At 34.2% G+C, this 22,364-nt stretch overlaps 1 protein-coding gene across 4 annotated transcripts in view; it reads left to right on the forward strand.

Moving 5' to 3' along the window:
- ATRNL1 (attractin like 1) overlaps nucleotides 1-22,364 on the forward strand; it is an 811,767-nt gene that overhangs the window by 43,903 nt on the left and 745,500 nt on the right. For all 4 annotated transcript variants that reach the window (XM_039465348.2, XM_074382946.1, XM_074382947.1 and 1 more), the window contains 2 exons: nucleotides 11,796-11,970; nucleotides 17,254-17,341. In XM_039465348.2, coding sequence (XP_039321282.1) covers nucleotides 11,796-11,970; nucleotides 17,254-17,341 — 263 coding nt within the window. The remainder of the gene's footprint in view (nucleotides 1-11,795; nucleotides 11,971-17,253; nucleotides 17,342-22,364) is intronic.

Genomic DNA, 22,364 nt, shown 5'->3' on the forward strand with positions numbered 1-22,364 from the left:
TCAGATATATAGAATGGGAAAAAATCAGTGAGGTGAGAAGAAGAGATAGATTTGCTTCTAGGACAAATGGGGAAATGATCAAAGAATGAAAGACATTTGAACATGTGGGCTGCTGAGGCAATCTTTATGAGATTCAAAATCTGATTTTGTTTGATACAAGGTGTTATGTGGAACTGGATTATTTAGGTTAGAGTAACAGATTGTTGTTACCTTCATTATATTTTATTTTTTGTTGTCGGTTGACTTTACTTATTCTGTTTTGCTCTGTGCTAATGTATATTTTTTAAATATGAGTGTTGCCCTCTAGAAACTTGGGTTTTAGTAACATAACACAGAGGAAAAACCTAGCTTTATGTTAAGGCTTGAATTCCTTCTTAACATTTCTCTTTTGCTTACCCTACCTGGTCTTTGTCTGTCATTGTTTTCTTTAGTGTTTCCTTTTTTTTGAGATAGGATCTTACTGTGGCTCAGGCTAGAGTGCAGTGTCATGATCACAGCCCATTGCAGCTTTGACCTTCCATGCTCAGATGATCCTCCCACCTTAGCCTACTGAGTAGATGGCACCACAAGTTGCACACCACTATGCCCAGCTAATTAAAAAAAAATTTGTTTTTTGTAGAGTTGAAGTCTTTCTATGTTGCTCAGGCTGGTCTCAAACTCCTGGGCTCCAGTAATCCTCCTGCCTTGGCCGTTCAAATAGCTGGGACTACTCGAGGGTACACAGGTTATTGTATAATATTTAATTTTGTCACAATGTATAGTTGTCAAAGACAATGATATATACATCTTAAATATATGACGAAAAGTATAGGGACCTGTGTAGACTCATCTGCTTCTATGACAGTGAAATAAAAAAAAAATAGATTTCATTTTTAAGAGTAGTTTTACATTCACAGGAAAATGGAGCAGAAGGTACAGAGAATTCCCATTTACCTCCTGCCCCAAAACAGTATCTTCCACCAGAGTGGGAGGTTTGTTACAGTTGATGAGCTCACATTGAAACATCATTATCAACCAAAGTCATAGTTTACATTAGGGTTCACTGTCAGTGTTGGACATTCTGTGGGTTTGGACAAATGTATCATGACATGTATCTGCCATTATAGTATCAACAGAATAGTTTTTTTAACCTAAAAATCCCCTGTGCTCTGCCTGTTCATTCTTTCCTCCCCTTAGGCTTGCCAACAACTGATCTTTTCATTGTCTTCATAGTTTTGCCTTTTCTCAAATATCATATAGTTGTAATCAAACAGTATGTAGCTTTTTTTGACTGGCTTTTTTGACTTGATGATATACATTTAAGTTTCCTCCATGTCTTTTTGTGGCTTGATAGCTAATTTCTTTTCAGCACTGAATAATATTCTATTGTATGGATGCACCACAGTTTGTTTATCCATTCACTTACTGAAGGACATCTTGGTTGCTTCTGGTAAAATGTGTTTACATTTTAATAAGTCACCTGAGGGAAAAAGGCAACTTTGAAAAGCACTGATCTCTTAAAATGGCTTCCAAACATTGGGATATAAGAGCGGTTTTTAAAAGACATCATAAGCAAGACATAACAAATTGAATTCATGTTCATGTGTAAAGAATACAGAACAATAATTTTCAAAGTAGATTCCAAGGTATGATGTTCTTCCCACCAACTCCCTTAGAGTGGTTGCATATTTCTCTATTTTATATAACTTTAAAAAATCTGAATGATGGGAGGTCTTTGGTTGAAAGCAACAAAAACAATCCTGGCTTACTTGAGCAGAAAAGTCAATTATTGGAAAGTATGCAGAGACAGAGACCACTATCTCCCAGCATTGATTCCTCCATTCATTTTAGTAATAGAATTCTCATTTAGCTCAGCACATGGTCTTCTAGCTACATAGCACATTTCTCATGCTCCCTTGCAGCTGTTACAGCTATGATACTGTATTAGTTCATTTTTATGCTGTTGATTAAGACATATCTGAAACTGGGCAATTTACAAAAGAAAGAAGCTTAATGAACTTACAGTTCCACATGGCTGGGGAGGGCTCACAATCATGGCAGAAGGTGGAAGGCATGTCTCACATGGCAGCAGACAAGAGAAGAGAGGTTGTACAGGGAAACTCCCCTTTTTAAAACCATCAGATCTTGTGAGACTTATTTGCTGTCATGAGAACAGCATGGGAAAGACCTGCCCCTGTGATTCAGTTACCTCCTACTGGGTCCCTCCCACAACACATGGAAATTCAAGATGAGATTTGGGTGGGGACACAGCCAAAACATATCATTCCATCCCTGGCCCCTCCCAAATCTCATGTCCTCACATTTCAAAACCAATTATGCCTTCCCAAGTCCCCGAAAGTTGTAATGCATTTCTGCATTAACTCTAAAGTCCCAAGTTTCATCTGAGACAAGGTAAGTTCCTTCTGCCTATGAGTAACATCAAAAGCACGTTAGTTACTTCCTAGATAACAATGGAACAGCCATTAGGTAAATATAGCCATTCCAAATGGGAGAAACTGGCCAAAGCAAAGGGGCTACAGGCGCCATGCAAGTCTGAAATCAGCAGGGCAGTCAAATCTTAAAGCTCCAAAATGATCTCCTTTGACTCCAGGTCTCACATCTGGGTCATGCTGATGCAAGAGGTGGGTTCCCATGGTCTTGGGCAGCTCCGCTCCTGTGGCTTTGCAGGGTATAGCCCCTTTCCCAGTTGCTTTCATGGGCAGACATTGAGTGTCTTTGGCTTTTCTAGGCACATGGTGCAAGCTGTTGGTTGATCAACCATTCTGGGGTCTGGAGGACCATCGCCCTCTTCTCACAGCTCCACTAGATGGTGCCCTAATAAGGACTCTCTGTGGATCTCCAGCTCTTCCGCATTGCCCTAGGAGAGGTTCTCCATGAGGGCCCTGCCCCTGCAGCAGACTTCTGCCTGGGCATCCAGCCATTTCCAAACATCCTCTGAAATCTAGGCAGAGGTTCCCAAACCTCAATTCTTGACTTCTGTGCACCTGCAGGCTCAACACCATGTGGAAGCTGCCAAGGCCTGAGGCTTCCACCCTCTGAAGCAACAGCCAGAGCTGTACCTTGTCCCTTTTTAGCCATCACTGGAATGGCTGGAACACAGGGTACCAAGTCTCTAGGCTGCACAGAGCAGGAGGGCCCTGGGCCTGACCCAGGAAGCCATCTTTTTCTTGTAGGCCTCTGGGCCTGTGATGGTTGAGGCTGCTGTGAAGACCTCTGGCATGCCCTGGAAACATTTTCCCCATTGTCTTCGTGATTAACATTGGGCTTCTCGTTACTTATGCAAATTTCTGCAACTGGCTTTCTCCTTAGAAAATGGGATTTTCTTTTCTATCGCATTGTCAGGCTGCACATTTTCCAAACTTTTATGTTGTGTTTCCCTTTAAAACTGAATGCCTTTAAAACTGCAGCCAAGTCACCTCTTGAATGCTTTGATGCTTAGAAATTTCTTCCACCAGATACCCTAAATCACCTCTCTCAAGTTCAAAGTTCCACAAATCTCTAGGGCAGGGGGAAACGCCACCAGTCTCCTTGCTAAAACATAACAAGAGTCACCTTTGCTCCATTTCCCAGCAGGTTCTTCCTTATCTCAATCTGAGACCACCTGAGCCTGAATTTCATAGTCCATATCATTATCAGCATTTTCGTTGATGTCATTCAACAAGTCTCTAGGGAGTTCCACACTTTCCCACATTTTTCTGTCTTTTGAGCCCTCCAAATTGTTCCAACCTCTGCCTGTTACCCAGTTCCAAAGATTTTAACATTTGCCATTGGGTGGCAGTATTGACTACCAGAAATGCACTTAAACTCTGGCAGTTTTGTTTGACTTAGAAAAATGTAAAACCTTTCACCTCAAACTCATGAATATTTTATCTGAAGTATTTCATCTGGATTAGTAATATAACACATAGGGACATATTTAGTTATTTTAGGATACTATGTAAGTACAAATGAGAATATAGGTTGCCTTGAAGAAATTCACAAAGTAGCTTACAATTAATGAACATGATCAATCTATTTCCTTTCTGTTTTAGCTTTGAGGAGGGAGAAGTGATAGGTAAGGCATTTAATTCCATTAAATTCTTAACACTTAGCAAAAACAGCAGATCTGACTTTTTTTGTAAGAGCCAATAAAATTTTTACTCTTAACCTACTAAGAAAGTTATCTATTTAAAAAGAAAAGTAGCATTAAAAAATATATATATGACAGCCATTTTTCACTTTTTTCTTGAATTCATTTATTTATTTTTTCGTTTATTAATGTAACTTTTTTTTTGAGCTTCTGTTAAGTCCTAGGCACTCCTAGGTCCTTGCGATAAATCATGGCACAAAGAAGACAAAGATCCTCATGGAACTTAATTCAAGCTAGGAGAGACAGACCCTAAGTAATACATATAAATTATATAGTATGTTAGAAGGTTATAAGTACAATGGAAGAATAAAGTAGAACAGAGGAAGAGGGGATCGAAAGATCTGGGGGTTACATTTAAAATAATGATGATATGCTAAGGTTTTCTTGAGAAGATTACATATGAGTAAAGACTTTAAGTAAGGGAGAGAGTTCAACCATATAGATATCTAGGAGAAGAACATTCTAGGCAGAGAGAACAGTCAGTTCAAAGACCATAAGGCAGAAGCAAGCCTGGTGTGCATGAGGACCAGTAAAAAGGCTGTTGTGGCTGGAATTGAATTACTGAGGGGGAGATTAGTCAGATATGAACTCAGAGAAGTTACAAAACAAGGGATATGGTTGGGGATGTGGAGTTAAGGGGTTGCTGGAGGTGATGGAGATACATGAAGGATGGAGTTATATCAGCTAACCATTCTTAGCCTTGTAGACCATTATAAGGATTTTGACTTTTACCCTAAGTGAAATGAGGAAGCCATTGAAGGATTTTGAGCAGAAGAGTAATATATGGCCTAGTTTTATAAAGCTCCTATTGGTTTTTACCTGAGAATGGACTGTAGTAGCAGTGTTCCATTTCAGAGGCTACTGTTATAATCTAGGTGAGAGATGATAATGATGGTAGCTTAGACAAGTTGGTAGCTGCAGAGGTGGTGACAATTGCTTGAATACTGAATGCGATTTTAATGCAAGATTAATAGGATTTGCTGGTGGTCTAGATGTGGGGGGTGAGGGAAAGAAGAGACAAAGATGACTTAAGATTTTTGGCTTGAGTAAATGGAAGGACAGAGTTGTCATCAACTGATATGAGGAAGATTTTAGGAAGAATATTTGGTTATGGTATGTTAAGTTAGAGATGTCTTTGAAACATCTAAAAGGAGATAGACAGGAGACAGTTGGATATATGGGTCTGGAAATTGATGAGAGAGATCTGTACTGTAGATATAAATTTGGAAGTGGTTGGCTTAAGTATTAAATTGGAAACCATTGATGAAATTTGATGAGATTACCAAGGAAGTTAGCACAAAGAGAGAGACTAGACCCAAAGAGTGAACCGGTGGGTCACAACGAAATTCAGAGTATTCTGTGGTAGGCATATAAATTCCTTCTTTAGATAAGCTTGCCTATGTTGAACTATTTATGATGACTTATTTTTTTGCCTCTGACTTTATAAGATTTTTGTTGCCTCTGACTGTGTAGGACAATATAAAATAAACAGATCCTGCTCTCAGTATAGCCAATACTACATTGTCATTTTCATCTGACCAGCACCAGGGTCTTAAATCTTTCTTGGGATTTTTAAAAATAGTATATATTGCCTTGTCAATACCCTTAACATGGTTTATCATTTTCTTCAAAGCATGTCTTAGTCGGCTCAGGCTACTATAACAAAATACCACAGAAGGGGTTGCTTGAACAATAGGCATTTATTTCTCACTGTTCTGAAGACCAGAAGTCCAAGATCAGGGTGCCGTCATGGTGAGGGCCCTCTCTCTCTGCCAAGTAAAGATAGAACAAGATGACTGCCTTTTTGTTCTATTCTTACATGGCAGAGAAAAGGGGAGCGGGAGAGAGCAAGAGAGAGCAAGAGAACAAGAGCGAGAGAGAGCCAGAGAGAGAGCGGGAGAGAGAGCGAGCAAGAGAGAGAGTGAACATGTGAGAGCTGAAGAGAGTGAGCAAGTTTTCTGGTCTCTATTCATAAGGCATTCATCTTACCATGAGGACTCTACTCTGATAACCTTATCTAAATTATCTGCCCAAAGCCCCACCTGCTAATACCATCACTTTGGGAGTTAGGGTTTCAACATAAACATTTTGAAAGAACACAAACATTCAGACCATAATATGAGAATTCTTTTTTTTTTTTTGAGATTGAGTCTCGCACTGTCACCTGGACTAGACTGCAGTGGCACCATCTTGGCTCACTGCAACCTTTGCCTCTCAGGTTCAAGTGATTCTCCTGCCTCAGCCTCCCAAGTATCTGGGATTACAGGTGCCTGCCACCACACCCATATAATATTTTGTATTTTTAGTAGAGTTGGGGTTTCACTCTGTTGGTCAGACTGGTCTCAAACTCCTGACCTCATGATCTGCCCGCCTCAGCCTTCCCAGAGTGCTGGGATTACAGGTGTGAGCCACCATGCTCGGCCCATGAGAGTTCTTAGAATGAATATTTCTTAATGTTAAATTTATGGAGGGGCTTTTTTCTATTCACGATTAAAGTTATCTTGGGAAAGTCAATTGTCTGGTTATAAATTTCATTATTTGTACAAAGAGATTATTTGCCCTTGTCTGAGTCTTTGGATGATAACTTGATCAAAGTGAATTGAAATACTAAGTGTCTTGCTATATATACTTGACGGGCTAACATTATAGTAGCAGTTTCCTTTTTAATAAGTAGACATTTTTTGAAGTTAATCTTTTCTAAGCATACATATTTTGATAGTACCAACAGTTTTCAAAATGTGTGCTGTAGGGTTATTTAAAGAGATGGGTTGGCGTAGAATGGAAGATAAGTGACTCTTTTCTGCCTCAACCACAATGTCATCACTTTGCAATCTTTTACATATTGAGATTCCATGTATAACTTTGTTTTAAGCCTTCCACAGTCCAAAAACAGTAAATTGGAAGCCATTGATCTTTTAAACAAGAGGGCAATTTGTTTCCATGCTACAATAGCATCATTGACCTAAACTGTGAGAACCAAGTATTCTTGGAACAGATCTAGTATAATGTTTACCACTCACACAATTCATTGTTTTATGAAATTAACATATCATCAGAATAGTTGTGGTTATTTAAAATATGCAAAAGTTAATACCTGGCCTTTGGAGATTGGTTTTATGGGTCTAGAACATTTGTAGAATACTTTGGATACTGTAACAAAATTACATTTTTCTAATAATGTTAGAAGATAAAACTCTTGCAGTGAAATATTGTTTTGACTTTTATTGGAGAACTTCAGATTTAGTACACACTAAATCATAAGACTGTTTCTGGAATGATTACAGTAAGCTATGTATACCATTCTTGCTCTTAAAAATCTTTCTTCCTAGTGTATTTTCCCCTTCTTATTAACAATCCAGTTTCTTTTGGGAAATTGCTTTTTGCTAATGTAGTATGGTCTTGCTGGGATGAAAAATCCAGGTACCTGTCTATTCTAAGCTTCATTTTTCTCTCTTTGAAAAACTTTCTGAATTTCTTCATATTTTTTCAATACATTCCCGTTTTTCCTTGAGCTAGCCAAATTAATTTCCGTGACTCATATGTTAGACAACTAACTGAAATACTACCTTAGAAATACTATTAGATTACATATTTTTTTTTTCTGGTTATTGGACTTCTTTAAAATGCTCAAAATTTTATCTACAGTAATAGAAATGCAGCTAAACAACCTGCATTTGATACAGTTCAAAGTTAGCAATATTTATTTAATGTGTTCAATTGAAAACTGTAAAAAGAAAATAAGTATAGTTTGGCTCTTTAAACATGTACCACCTTAACAGTAAAATAACTGTTTTTTCATGATAGTATAGATTAAATATAAATTAAGGGTATGAGCCAAAGCTGCATCAAAAAGTCTAAAATCCTGGAGTAAGATTATTTTTTGCTTAGATATACCTTTTCTTATTTATTTTTTATTGATACATAATATTTTACTTATTTTTATTGATACATAATATTTTACATATTTTGCGGTATATGTATTTGTTATCTGTGTAGAATGTTTAATGATGAAGTAAGGGTATTTGGGGTATTCTTTACTTTGAGTGTTTGTCATTTCTGTGTTGGGAGCATTTCAGGTGCTCTTTTCTAGCTACTTGAAACATACAATACATTGTTGCCAGCTATAGTTACCCTACACTGCAGCTGAATACTATAATTTATGTCTTATAACTATATGTTTGAATTCAAACTATATGTTTGAATCCATTAGCCAATGTCTAACCTCCCCATCTACCCACACACACATCCTTTCCAACCTCTGGTGTTTATCATTCCATTTTATACCTCCATGAGATCAACTCTTTTAACTCCCACATGTGAGTGAGAACTTATATTTGTCTTTTTGTGGCTGGCTTATTACCTTTCGTATAATGACCTCCAATTCCATCTATATTGCTACAAATGACATGATTTTATTTTTATTTTTATTTGTAGCTGAATAGCATCCTGTTGTGTATATACACTATATTTTCATCGTTTCTTTGTCTGTTGAGGGACACTTGGGTTGATTCCATATCTTTGCTGCTACAAATAGTGCTGCAATAAATATGCCAGTGCAAGTGTCTCTCTGTTACAGTGATTTTGTCTTTTTTGGATAAATACCCAGTAGTGGATCATATGTTAGTTCTATTTTAAGTGTTTTGAGAAATTTTCATACTGTTTACCATAGTGGCTGTACTAATTTACATCCCCACCAACACTGTATTAAGAGTTTCCCTTTCTCTGAATCCTTGCTAGCATCTGTTATTTTTAGTATTTTTAATAATAATCATTCTAACTAAGATATCTCATTGTGGTTTTGATTTGCAAATTCCCTGATGATTGATGATGTTAAACTATTTTTCATGTACCTGTTGGCCATTTGTAAGTCTTCTTTTGAGAAATTACTTCATGACCTTTGCCCACTTTTAAATAGGCTTGTTTGTTTACTGTCGAGTTGTTTGAGTTCTTTGTATGTCCTAGATTTTAGGTCCCTGTCAGTAACATAGTTTTTAAATATTTTAACTCATACCTCAAGTTGGTTGTTCACTTTATGGATTGTTCCTTTGTTGTGCAGAAGCTTTTCAGTTGGATATAATCTCATTTGCCTATTTTTATTTTTGTTGCCTGTGCAACAGTTCCAGCTCCTGGAACTGTGTTCCCTGCATTTTTTGCCTCCTGGCCTCTTCCTCTATCTTCAAATCCAGGAGGTGGCATCTTGCTTTGATGGTCACATTGGTTTCTTCTGCAGTCAAATCTACCTCTCTTATAAGGACACCTGTAATTATATTTAGAGTTAATTTAGGTAATCCATGATAATCTCTCCAAAATTTCAAAGTCTTTAATTTAACACATCTATAAAGTTCTTTTGCCATAATGTAAAATCCAAAGCTTCAGGTTAAAGATTAAGACCTGGATACCTCTCAGGGCCATTTTTCAGCCTAGTGGAAACTTGCTCTAGAGTATTTTGCTTTAATGCAGATTTGATAAGTATATTAGTGATTAAAAAATATACCCACTTTTCAAGCTCTTTTCATGACATTGTTCTCTATCAAACTCTTTTCCATGTAATACCCATATGTTACTTGACTGCTTTCAACTCTGTGCCTTTGAGTGGTCTGTTTTCAATGTTTTATTTAGAAATAATTTTAAAGTTTTAGAAAAGTTATTATACAAGAATAAGGATAGTACAAAGACTTTCTGAATGCCCTTTTCCAAGATTCACCATTAACATTTTACTGTATTTGCTTTGGTATAACTGACTTACATGTTAAATCTATATTTCCCTTTCATGAAAATAGATACAAAATTTATCATATAATTTGACATATAGATGCATTATATTTAATTTGTATATGATTTTATGTGTCTTCAGTTAAATTAGAGGTTGGCAAACTTTTCTGTAAAAGGCCAAGTACTAAATATTTTTGACTTTGTTACATGGCTCTGTTGCAGCCATTCAACTCTGCTAAAGAAGCCATAGACAATACTTAACTGAATGAGCATGGCTGTGTTTTAATAAAACTATTAAATGATTTCTCAGTTACTGTAGATAAAAAGAGATTACAAAAGAAGTTCCTTTAATATCTCTGATTACTAAGGAATAGTTCACAGTATTTTCTCACTCAGAAATAATAGTTTTCTATAGCTGATTTAAAATATTCTCATTATCAAAGGGATAATTTGTGATACTTCCTAGTTTGTACCTGAAAAATACAGACCCATACAATGTAAGCATTGAAAAAAATGAATGAATCAATACCTAGGTGAGTGAACAAGTGAAGAAATGAAAACTGTATGGGCCAATATTTCCTAAATCAGACTCTGCTTGGGAGTTTTGAAATTTTATTATTACATGATAATCTAAAACTTTTTGATATAAGCAAATTGAAGATTAACTGCCTGATCTCATAATTGAGAAATGCCACTGTATTGCAATGCCAACATTTGTGTTGACAATTTAAAGTTGGGACTAAGTAGTATCCCTTTAATTATTGTAGGCTAAAAACAATACAACTGAAGTGTACTAATACTTTTGTAACAAATGAAGGGTAAATGATTATATGCCATAGTGTGTCAATTTAAATATTTGTAAAATGTGGGTGGAAGAAAATTGTTGGGAGAGTTATATGTTGTCAAAATAATGTAGGTATGCTAAAATTATGTAAAAAAGGCATTGTGAGAATTAGAATCATTTTTAACTTGGGACCAATTATTTAAGCAAAACAATATCATCACATTCAGTAAATATTACTTTTATAAATTTGTTTATATGTAATTTATAAATCTATGTTGGTTTTATGCTTATAAAAGAAATTAAAGCATAAGGAGTTTATGTCTAGTGTTTGATAATTTTTTAGTTTAATCAAAATTAAAATAATGTGTGAACCCTAAAGTTTGATGAAAGTATATTCCTTTTAGGAAGATTCCTTCTAGTATGTTTGAGAAACACTGATGAGGAAACCAAGACTTATGAGTAGCGCCATGAATATGGATAGGAAAAGGCTGTGTTTTCAACTTTATAGTATTTGAAATTGTTCTGCACTAATTTAATAATTTTTATTTTATGATGCATAGTAATTTTTTCTTTTTGAAGATTCTGCTGAAGCGAACTTTGGTTCTTAATAATAATGCTAAGAAAAATGTAATTTTTGTTTTCATATTTGTTTAATAGTTTATAATTTTTAAACTTTAATTTTTAAATGCTTTTACTTCAACTATTTATAAAAAAGAAATATTTATTACAACCCTTGTGGGTAGATTTGTTATTTTCATTTCTGTAGATGGAGGCTTGATGATGAAAGAGGTAAACATACTTGCCTAAGGTCACATTGCTAGTAAGTGACGGAACTGAGATTTAAGTACATTGTTTTCTATTTTATACTCTTGTAGCATATAAAGTAAATCTGATGTTTTATATTATTAAAATAATTTTTTAAAATTAAAGACTTTGAACATCAAAGTCTGCTTGTGAGTATATGACTTTTTTCGCCTCTAGGCATTACATTTGCTGTTAGTAGTATTCTTGTAAATTTTATTTCAGATAATTTATTATATATATACGTTACATTTGTGAATATGATAAACATTAAATTCTTAAAATCTCTTAATGCATATATTGTATTTATATAATCTGAGGGCTTTGTTTAATCTAGTGTGTTGTTTGATTTTTTTTTTTTTTTAATAGGTCCTGATTGTTCTTTGAATGTTCCCTCTACTGAGTCTTATTGGATTCTGCCAAATGTTAAACCCTTCAGTCCTTCTGTAGGTCGGGCTTCACATAAAGCAGTTTTACATGGGAAGTTTATGTGGGTGATTGGTGGATATACTTTTAACTACAGTTCTTTTCAAATGGTCCTAAAGTAAGTATTTATTTTCAGATTCTCGCTATTTTTTATGCTGAATTTTTATTTAAGGTGTCATTTAAAAATTGTTGTCTGAATGTAAAATTGGTTATTTTTGTGATAGTATCTATTTGCTAATGAGACTGATTTCTGAAATACGAACTCATTATGTCCAGAGTTAAAGATTTGTCATTGTACATATAAGTTTGTTTCATGTAGAAATTTTATTACCTCTCTAGAATGTTTTTAATAAGTTCTAAGTAAGAAAATATTAACTTCAAATACAGGCAGGCCTTGCCTGTAATGGATATAATGAATCATGCCACCTTTTATTTTTTTTAAATGAAGTCTACTCACATATCTAAAATCCTTTCAATTTGTTCTGTAAATTTTAATTTACCTGAACTTTGACTCTGTATGTACTTTATGAGTTTTCATTGGGAGAACAGTGCTAGTATTATGAAAGAGGTGACTGATTTCCTGTTGGCTCAATAGAGATTGTTCTCTGTGTGATTGAATAAGGGGAATCATATGGATGGCAGCTTTATCTGATTTCTTTTTCAGCTGATGATTGTATTTTATGAGCCGTTTAGTAACAGAATATAAAAGGAAATAGCTAGAAGAATCATTTGATTTTCAATGTTGTTTCCAGGGATGGTGTTCATATTATGTAATAACTGGTACAGTTTGGGCATCAAACAATCAGAATTTACCCTGGACAGTGTACCATAATGGTGTGTACCCAATAGAATTGCCAGATTTAGCAGATAAACATACAGTATACCTGGTTAAACTTGAATTTCAAATAAAAAATAAATACATTTTAAATATAAGAAGACCCTTTGCTATAAATATATATATATATATTTTTTTACAAATTTTGCATGGGTCATGCCTTAACAGAAAATTGCTTGTTGTTTATCTGAGTTCAAATTTAACGGGGTATCTTGTATTTTATCTGCCAACCCTAACCACTGACTATATTAGCCTTCATAATTATGAAGATTTCAGAAATTCTCTAAGAGGAGATTGCTTTGAAACTGTGATTGAATGTGACTGGAATTATATTAGAAAACTGACTAAATTCTGGAGAGAAGGAGGGAGAGTTTTAGGTAAGTATTTAAGTGACAAATCAGAATTCTGTACCATATGAGGAATAAAATATAATAGGATGATTTGAAAGAGAGTTGGTTTGATTAAAATGAATTGTTAAGATATGAAAAAAATCTGAAGAAATAATGATACTGAATTGTGAAAATTAAAAGGAGATGAACTATGTTTAAAGAAAATGAAAAGTCTATGAAAGCAGGGTTGAACTTTCAATTAAATTGTGATATTTCCAAAGTTGGGTTTGTGAAGACAAAGAGCAAAAGGGTCAACAAGGAAGTTTGTTAATTTTAAGTTTGTATTCTTTGCAAGATGAGTACCATATCGAAAAATAAATTACGAATATTATTTTATATTCTTTTAAATGTGTATATTTCCATTGGAACCAGATTAACTATTTAAACTAACTTTTTTTTGTTTGTTTGAAATCTGGGTATTTTGGTTACAGTGCTTATATAGATTTGTTTATATAAACAAATGAGGTATCAGAGTAGAATAATTGTGTTGCTGTTTCACAGGTTTAGAATATTTTTCATCATTATGAATGTAGTTCAGTTGTAGGTAAGGATATTTAAACAGCTTTAAGAAGAGATAGGATCAGTCATAGTTTGATTTAATCATCTGCTATAGTGGAATTCAATTGGGGTGTAAATATTACATTTTAAGACAAAATTGTTCAGTAAATATAAAAATTCTGCATTAGTGTCTATTAAATTAGAAAGAGACTTTTACAGAATATATATACATTAACATTAATGAAAATTAACATGTATTCATGAGGATAGAAAACTTTTGAAAACACTATGTGCTTGGTGCTTTGGATATATCATTGGTTATAAAAAGCACCGCTGTCTTCATGAAGTTAGTGAGGAAAGGCTGAGAATGACAAAAATATAATTACCAAAGTAAATTATAGATATAAAAATATATACATATAGAGACATAGATGGGTGGATGGATGGAGGGATATAGATAGATAGTGGGGTAAGTAAATCAGGAGTGCCAATGAAGAGGGAGTTGCCATTATAAATGTAATAGTCAAGGTGGGCTTCATAAGAAAGCTGAGAACTGAGCAAAAACTTGAAGGAGATCAGGGGATTGCAGTTATTTGTAGGCACAGAAAAGAGCTAGATCAAAGACTTGAGATAGGAACTCCTTGAGGTGTTTGAGGAGCAACAACCAGGCCCATGCAATTTGCATGGAATATATGAGAGGGATACATTATGTTAGAGTGATAACAGAGGAGAAAGAGCATGCAGGATGTTGTAGATCTTCTGAAAGTCATGGGAAGGTTTTGAGCCTGTGTTGATCCATACTTTAAAAGTGTTAGCACTGCTGTTTATTGATGATCTACTAGGGATTAGGAGGAAGAGTAGAAAAAGGATTTAAGATGAGATTATCAAGAGAATGCATTTAGGGAGAGAAAAGGACCAAAAACAGCCTGAGGCACCATATCACTAAGAAGCTGGGGAGACCAGGAGAAGCCATCAGAGGAGACCGAAAAAGAATGACTGGTGAGATAGGAAAACTTGGAGTACGGTATCGTCAAAGGAAAGGAAAGACTGTATATGAGGATTAAGGAGTGATTAATAATGTCAAATGGGGATGATTATCCAGGTCAAGGAAAATGAAGACTGAAAACTGGTCATGGATTTGGCATGAGGAAATTGACCTTAACAAAAGCAGATTTACTGGAGTGGTGAGGTTAAAAGTGTGTCTGGAGTTAAAGAGAGAATGGAAAGTGGGGTAGGGATGAGGGTGATAAAGAAATGGAGGAGTAGCTTAAGGGAGAGTGTGGTCAAGAGATTTCTCTTTTGTTATTAGAGCTTTATAACACTGTGTGTGCTGATGGCAAAGATCTAGTAAGACAAAACATGGTGATGTAGGAAAGAGAGCTCGTGCACAAGGAAGAACAATCACTTGTTATTCTTGGGCTCATCAAACTGCAGAGAAGGGGTGCAGAGCCTGGGAACTAAGAATTTTTTCTTAGCATTTTTAGTTTTTGCTTTTTTCTTTTATTTGAGACAGGGTGTTGCTCTGTCACTCAGGCTGGAGTGCAATGGCATGATCGTGGCTCACTACAGCCTTCATCTTCTGGGCTCAGGCTGTCCTCCCACCTCAGCCTCCTGAGTTAGCTGGGATTACAGGGATGCCCTACCATGCCTGGCTAATTTTTAAATTTTTTTATAGAGGCAGGGTCTCCGTATATTGCCCTGGCTAGTCTCTAACTCCAGTGCTCAAGTGATCCTTCTGCCTCAGCTTCCCAAAGTGCTACGATGTCAGATGTGTGCCACTGTGCCTGGCCGGGATTTTGCACTCTTAATGGGCTGTAAAAAAAAAATGAAGAAGTATATGTGAGACCCTTGTGGCCCACAAAGTCTAATGTTTACTTCTGGCCATTTACAGAAATAGTTTATACAGCTCTAATTTATGGTAACTTGGAAAGCAGTATGTTGGCTGCAGATACTGGTGGATATGTAGAATAGTGTGAATCTGTAGAAGTTATGTTCTGATTGATTATATTTCTTCATTTGTATCATACACATTTATCTTACAATACAAAGTAGGAAATAAACAATGCTGCAGACAAATTTGGTAACCCTTAACTTTCTTGCAAAGGGGTGCTTCGGCACTTTCTTGCCTTTCCTAATTTATTGGAGAAAGAAAGAGAAGTGGGGAGGCAACAATTGTTAGCAAGCTTCTTAATTTAAAATGTGGTCCTATTTCTTGGCTGGATGCTTTCTTTTTTGTATTTTAGCGAATGAAGGAGATTTGAGTATAGAGTATAAGCATTTGAGATCCATAGTTTAGAACTTCTATTTTCTGTTTTCATATGTATTACAAAAAAAAAAAGAATTTTCTTTTTCTGTTACATAATCCAACAATAATTTATTTTTTATGGAAGCTTCTATACTACTGGATTCATTTTATACAATCTTAAAAAGTTATCAGTGAGCAAGCTATATTTGTGCATAGGAAATAAATGCTTATTGGTTAATTTATGTAATGCTAAGATAAGTGTGTGGGTATGTAAAGTAGTACAGCCATATGGTAAACAGTGTGGAGGTTACTCAAACTGAAAATAGAATTACTATATGATCCAGCAAATCCACTGCTAGATATGTAGCTAAAAGAAAGGAAATCAGTATATCGAAGCGATATCTGCACTCATGTTTATTGCAACACTATTTATAAGAGCCATAATATGGCATCAACCTGTGTCTATCAACTGATAAATTGATAAAGAAAATGTGGTATATATAAACAATGGAATATTATTCAGCTGTTCCAAAAATGAAATCCTGTTATTTGCAGCAACATGGATGGAACTGGAAGTCATTGTAAGTGAAATAAGCCAGGCACAGAAAGACAAGTATTTTATGTCTTCACTCAAATGTCAGAGCTATGAAAGTTGATTTCATGTAGGTGGAGAGTAGAATGGTGGCTACCACAGCATGAGAAGGAAAGTGGGGAGACGGGGATGAAGAGAAATTGGTTAATGGGTACCAAAAAAAAAATTAGATAGAAGGAGTAAGTTCTAGTATTTGATAGTAAAGTAGGGAAATTATAGTTACCAATTTATTGTATATTTCAAAATAACTAGAAGAGAAGAAATGTTATGCTCCCAACACAAACAAGAGATAAATGTTTGAGGTGATAGATATTCTAATTACCCTGATTTGATCATTATACATTGTATACATATATCAAAATATGTGTATATTATATATATATATACAACTTATATTTCAATAAAAATTTAACGTAAGAATCATGCCAACTAAAGAAAAAGGAATAAAAATGAATACTTAAAACAAATTGAGAGAAATTTCATCTGTTTCCAAGAAGGAAAGCTGGCTTTAAAAAAAATTTTTTTTAAATACAGTGAACTCACTATTGTTTAGCTTAATCAATTGGTTAAAATTATTAAAGGCAATTAGATAATTAATAATATCCTAGTCAAGTTAATGTATATTATATATTTGGGAGATTGAATCCTAATTTAGTGTAGGCATGTCATGAATGAGTCTTTATTACAAATTTCTAATATGAAACATGAAATTATGAGTTTATTAGTTGTAATTCTTTTTGAATTTAATGAGTACTTGGATACAAGTGAATAAAAGCACATGTAAATTAAAAAAACAAAAATGAATCTTAGCTTATGAAGTTATTTTGTTTTCTTGTTTTTAGTTACAATTTAGAAAGCAGCATATGGAATGTAGGAACTCTATCAAGGGGACCTCTACAGAGATATGGACACTCTCTTGCTTTATATCAGGTATGGCTCCTGTTTTTTAAATTTTAATCAGATTTTGTTTTTAATAGTTTACCCTAGGGTAATACTAAATCTGATATTTAATTCAAACTTTTAATGAGAACAGTAGATTATATGGATCATTATCACTTAAGATACCATATACTCTTATACTGTTTTAGTAAGAGAATAGATGTTAGAACAATCCCATACATGACATGTAAAGAAATGAAGATTGAGTTTTTGTCCATGGCTTTATAGCTAGTCATCAGGTTAATCACTTTAAAAAATTATGGTGAAATATGTGTAACATAAAATTTAGCATTTTAACTATTTTTAAGAATAGAGTTCATTGGCATTAAGTACATTGTCATTATTGTGTAACCATGACCACCGTTATCATCAGAACATTTTTCTTTTTTTTTTAATCAGAACATTTTTCATCTTGCATAACTGAAGCAATAACTTCATTCCCCTCATCCCTTATCCCCTTGAAACCACCAATTAACTTTTCTGTCTCTGTGATTAATTGTTCTAGGTACCTCATGTAAATGGGATCATACGTAATTTGTCCTTTTATGACTGATTTGTTTCCCTTAGCCCAATATCCTTAAGGATCATTAATGTTGTATCATGTGTCACAATGTTCTTCCTTTTTAAAGCTGAATAAATATTCCATTATATATATAAACTGCATTTTATTTATCCATTCATCTGTTGATGGACACTCAGATTGCTTCCATCTTTTGGCCATTGTGAATAATGTTTCTATGAATATGTGTCTACAGCTATCTGAGTTTCTGTTTTCTTTTTTTTTTTTTCGGTGTATAACCAGAAGTGGAATTGCTAAATCATATGGTAATTCTATGTTTAATTTTTTTTAAGCACTGCCATAGTGCTTTCCACTATGGCTGCAGTATTATATATTTACCCCAGCAGTACACAAGGGTTCCAATTTGTCCACACCCTCATCAACACTTATTTTCTGTTTTTGTTTTCTTGACAATTGACCTGTGATTTGGATTTGCATTTTCCTAATGAATAATGGTGTTAAATATCTTTTGAAGTGCTTATTGGCTATTTGTATATCTTCTTTGGAGAAATGTCTATTCAAGTTTCTTGCCAGTTTTGAATTGGGTTGTTTTGTTGTTGAGTTGTAGGAGCTCTTTATATATTATGGTATTAATGCCTTATCAGAATATGATTTCTGGATATTTTCCCCCTTTATGGGCTGTCTTTTCACTTTGTTGAGAGTGTCTTTTGATGCACGGAATTTTTAATTTTGATGTAGTTTAATTTATCTGTTTTTTCTTTTGTTACCTATGCTTTTGTGTCATACACAAGAAATCTTTGCTAGATTCAATGTCATGAAGCTTTTCTTCTATATTTTCTCTTAAGAATTTTAAAGTTTTAGTTCTTAGGTTTAGGTCTTTGTTGCACTCAAAATGAGTTAGTTGTGTCTGATGTAAGCGTCCATTTTCATTCCTTTGCATGTGGATAGCCAGTTTCTCCAACATCATTTGTTAAAAAATCTGTCTTTTTCCCATTAAATGGTCTTGACACCCTAGCTGAAAGTTATTTGGCCATATGTATCAGGATTTTTTTTTCCTGGACTCTGTGTTTTATTCTATTGATCTGTATGTCTGTATTTATGCTAATACCATACTGTTTTGATTACAAAGTAGTGTGAGACTTCCTACTTTGTGTTTCTCAAGATTGTTTTTGCTATTCAGGGCCCATTGAAAGTCTATATGAATTTTAGGGTTGAGTTTTCTATTTCTACCAAAAATGCTGGGTTTTGACAGGAATTGCACTGGCATTAGTTATTTTTATATATTTGTGGGATTCATAAATTTAGCATGATTAAAATGACAGGACACTTACCTGGTTTTCATTTTGAATCAACAAAAATTCATATATTTTGTGGCCTTTGGCTAAGCCATCTAAATATGAATTTATGTATTTTCTGTGCTGTTTTTAAAAAATTGGAAAGCATGGGAGTAGTAGAAAGAACAAACTGCCACCCTTTTATCCATGCATTTGTATGTTTTAAAAGTAAAATAAAAGCCTATGTATGAAAACGTATACATACATTTTCTTGTCTTGTTTTATTTTTATTTCCCTTTGTAATGGCTTTACTGAGATATAATTGATATACCATACAATTCACTCATTTAAAGTGTACACTTCAATGCTTTTTAGTATATTCAGAGTTGTGCAGCCATCTGTTGCAGATTTATGTAAGATTACAAAGTTGCGTAATCACTTTCAGAATATTTTCCTCACTTCACAAAGAAACTTTGTACCCTTTAGGTATCACCCCAGACTTACTCATTTTCTCCAGACTTAAGCAATCACAAAGCTACTTTCTGTATCTATATATTGGTTGGTGCTGGATATTTCATACAAATGAAATCATATACTGTGTATTTTATGGCTACCGTATTTCACTTAGCATAATACTTTCAAGGTTTATCTATGTTGTAGAAGGTATCAGTACTTCATTCCTTTTTTATGGCTAAATAACATTACATTGTATGGATGTATAACATGTTTATTTATCAGTTGGGGACATTTGAGTTGTTTCCACCTTTTGGCTATTATGAATAATGCTACTAACAACATTTCTGTGTAAGATTTTGCCTGGACATATGTTTTTATTTCTTTTGGGTATATACGTAGGGGTGGACTTACTGGGTCAAATTAACTTTCTGAAGAACTGCCAGAATGTATTCCAAAGTTGCTGTACCATTTTACATTCCCACCAGCCATGTATGAAGTTTTCTATTTCTATACATCCTTGCCAACACTTATTAGTATCTGCCTTTTTGATTATTGCCATCCTAGTGGGGTAAGGTGTTATCTCATTGTGGTTTTGATTTGTATTTCCCTATTAACTAATGATGTTGGGCATTTTTTGTGTGCTTATTGGTCATTTGTATATTGCCTTTGGAGCAACGTCTATTGAAGTCCTTTGCTCATTTTCAAATTAAGTTGTCTTTTTTATTTTTGAGTTGTAAGAATTCTTTATATGTTCTAGATACAAGCCCTTATCAGGGATATAACTTGCAAATATTTGCACCCATTTTGTGTGCTGTTTTCAGTTTCTTAATGGATACCATCAAGAAAATGTTTAAGTGTAAAATGTTTAGGTGTAAAAACATTGGGCTTTATTTTGGTAAAGTCCAATTTAACTTTTTTCCTTGTATTGCTTGTGATTTGGTATCATATTTAAGAATTCATTGCCAAATCTCAGATCATAAAGACTTAACCCATTTTTTTTTCTTCTAAGAGTTTTATGGTTTTGATTCTTGCATTTAGTTCTTTGACCTGTTTTGACTTAATGTTTGTATATAGTATTCAGTAAGGTTGCAAGTTTATTCTTTTTGCATGTCACCAACCAGTTCTCCTAGCACCATTTGATGACAAGAGCTGTTCTTTTCTCTTTGAATGGTCTTGGTACTCTTGTCAAAAATCAACTGGCCATAGATGTATGGGTTTATTTCTGGACTCTCAGTTCTATTCCATTGATTTATCTCAGTATCACTCTGTCTTGACTAGTTTTTTTTTTTTTTTTTTTTTTTTTTTAGACAGAGTCTTGCTCTGTCACCCAGGCTGGAGTGTGGTGGTGTGATCTTGGCTCACTGTAACCTCCACTTCCTGGGTTTAAGCGATTCTCCTGCCTCAGCCTCCTGAGTAGCTGGGATTATAGGCTCCTGCCACCACACCCAGCTTTTTTTTTTTTTTTTTTTTTTGTATTTTTAGTAAAGATTGTTATGAATAATGTTAGTAGCATTATTCATAATAGCCAAAAGGTGGAAACAACTCACCATGTTGGCCAGGTTGGTCTCGAACTCCTGACCTCAAGTGATCTACTCGCCTTGACCTTTCAAAGTGCTGAGATTAGTCATGAGCCACCATACCCAGCCTGTCTTGATTACTTTTGCTTTGCAGTAAGTTTTTGAGAAGTGTGTGTACTCCAGTTTTGTTCTTTTACAAGATTGTTTTGATGTTTTGCATCCTTTGCAGTTTCACATGAATTTTGGAGTCCATTTGCCAGTTTTTACAAAGAAGCCAGCTGAGATTTTGATAGAGATTGTGTTGAATCTATAGATCAACTTGGAGAGTATTACCCTTTTAACAGTCAATTTGGAGAGTATTATCATCTTAACAATGTTAAGTCTTCAGACCCATAACATGGGATGTCTTTTCATTTGTTTATATCTTTAAAAAATTTATTTAAACAATGTTTTGTAATTTTCCAAGTATAAGTTTTGGACTTCCTTTATTAAATTTATGCATAAGTATTTTATTCTTTTGGATGCTTTTGTCAATGTGATTATTTTCCCAATTTCATTTTTGCATTGTTCATTGCAAGTGTACGGAAATGCAATTCACTTTTGTACATTGATCTTAATTCTGTAATAATTGCTGATTCATTTATTAGCTCTAAGTGGTTTAAAAAAATTTTTTTAGGACTTTCTATATACAGGATATGTCATCTGCAAATAGAAATATTTTACTTCTCCTTTCGAATCTTGATGGCTTTATTTAGTTTTTGCTTTAGCTAAAACATCCAGTACAATGTTGAATATCAAGTGGTAAAAGCAGGCATGCTTACCTTGTTCATGACTTTAGGGAAATGTATCTAGTCTTTCACTGTTAAGTATAATGTTAGCTGTCAGTTTCCTTAAATGCCTTTTATCAGCTTTTCTTCTGCTTCTAGAAATAATGATAATTTACATCATTTAAGTACCATTTATTTCCATCATATGCATTTGAAATTATTTGCATAATTTATAAGTTCTGCAAGGATTTACCAAAGGTGAACTGAAGGCACGTGGTATCTGTTCATAGCCATTAGAAATGGTAACAGAGGTGTACTCTATGTGATGCACAAATGTGATATGCGTTTTTGGTGAAGAGCACTTGATGAAAACAGTGAATTACAGAATAGCACAAAGCAGTACAAATATATGGTAAAATTCAAATGTAACTACTAGGGATTCAGATGATTCAAATATTGAAAAGACTGTGAGTAGTATTA

This window comes from Saimiri boliviensis, chromosome 12 (assembly GCF_048565385.1).
Source record: "Saimiri boliviensis isolate mSaiBol1 chromosome 12, mSaiBol1.pri, whole genome shotgun sequence".
Lineage (NCBI taxonomy): Eukaryota > Metazoa > Chordata > Mammalia > Primates > Cebidae > Saimiri > Saimiri boliviensis.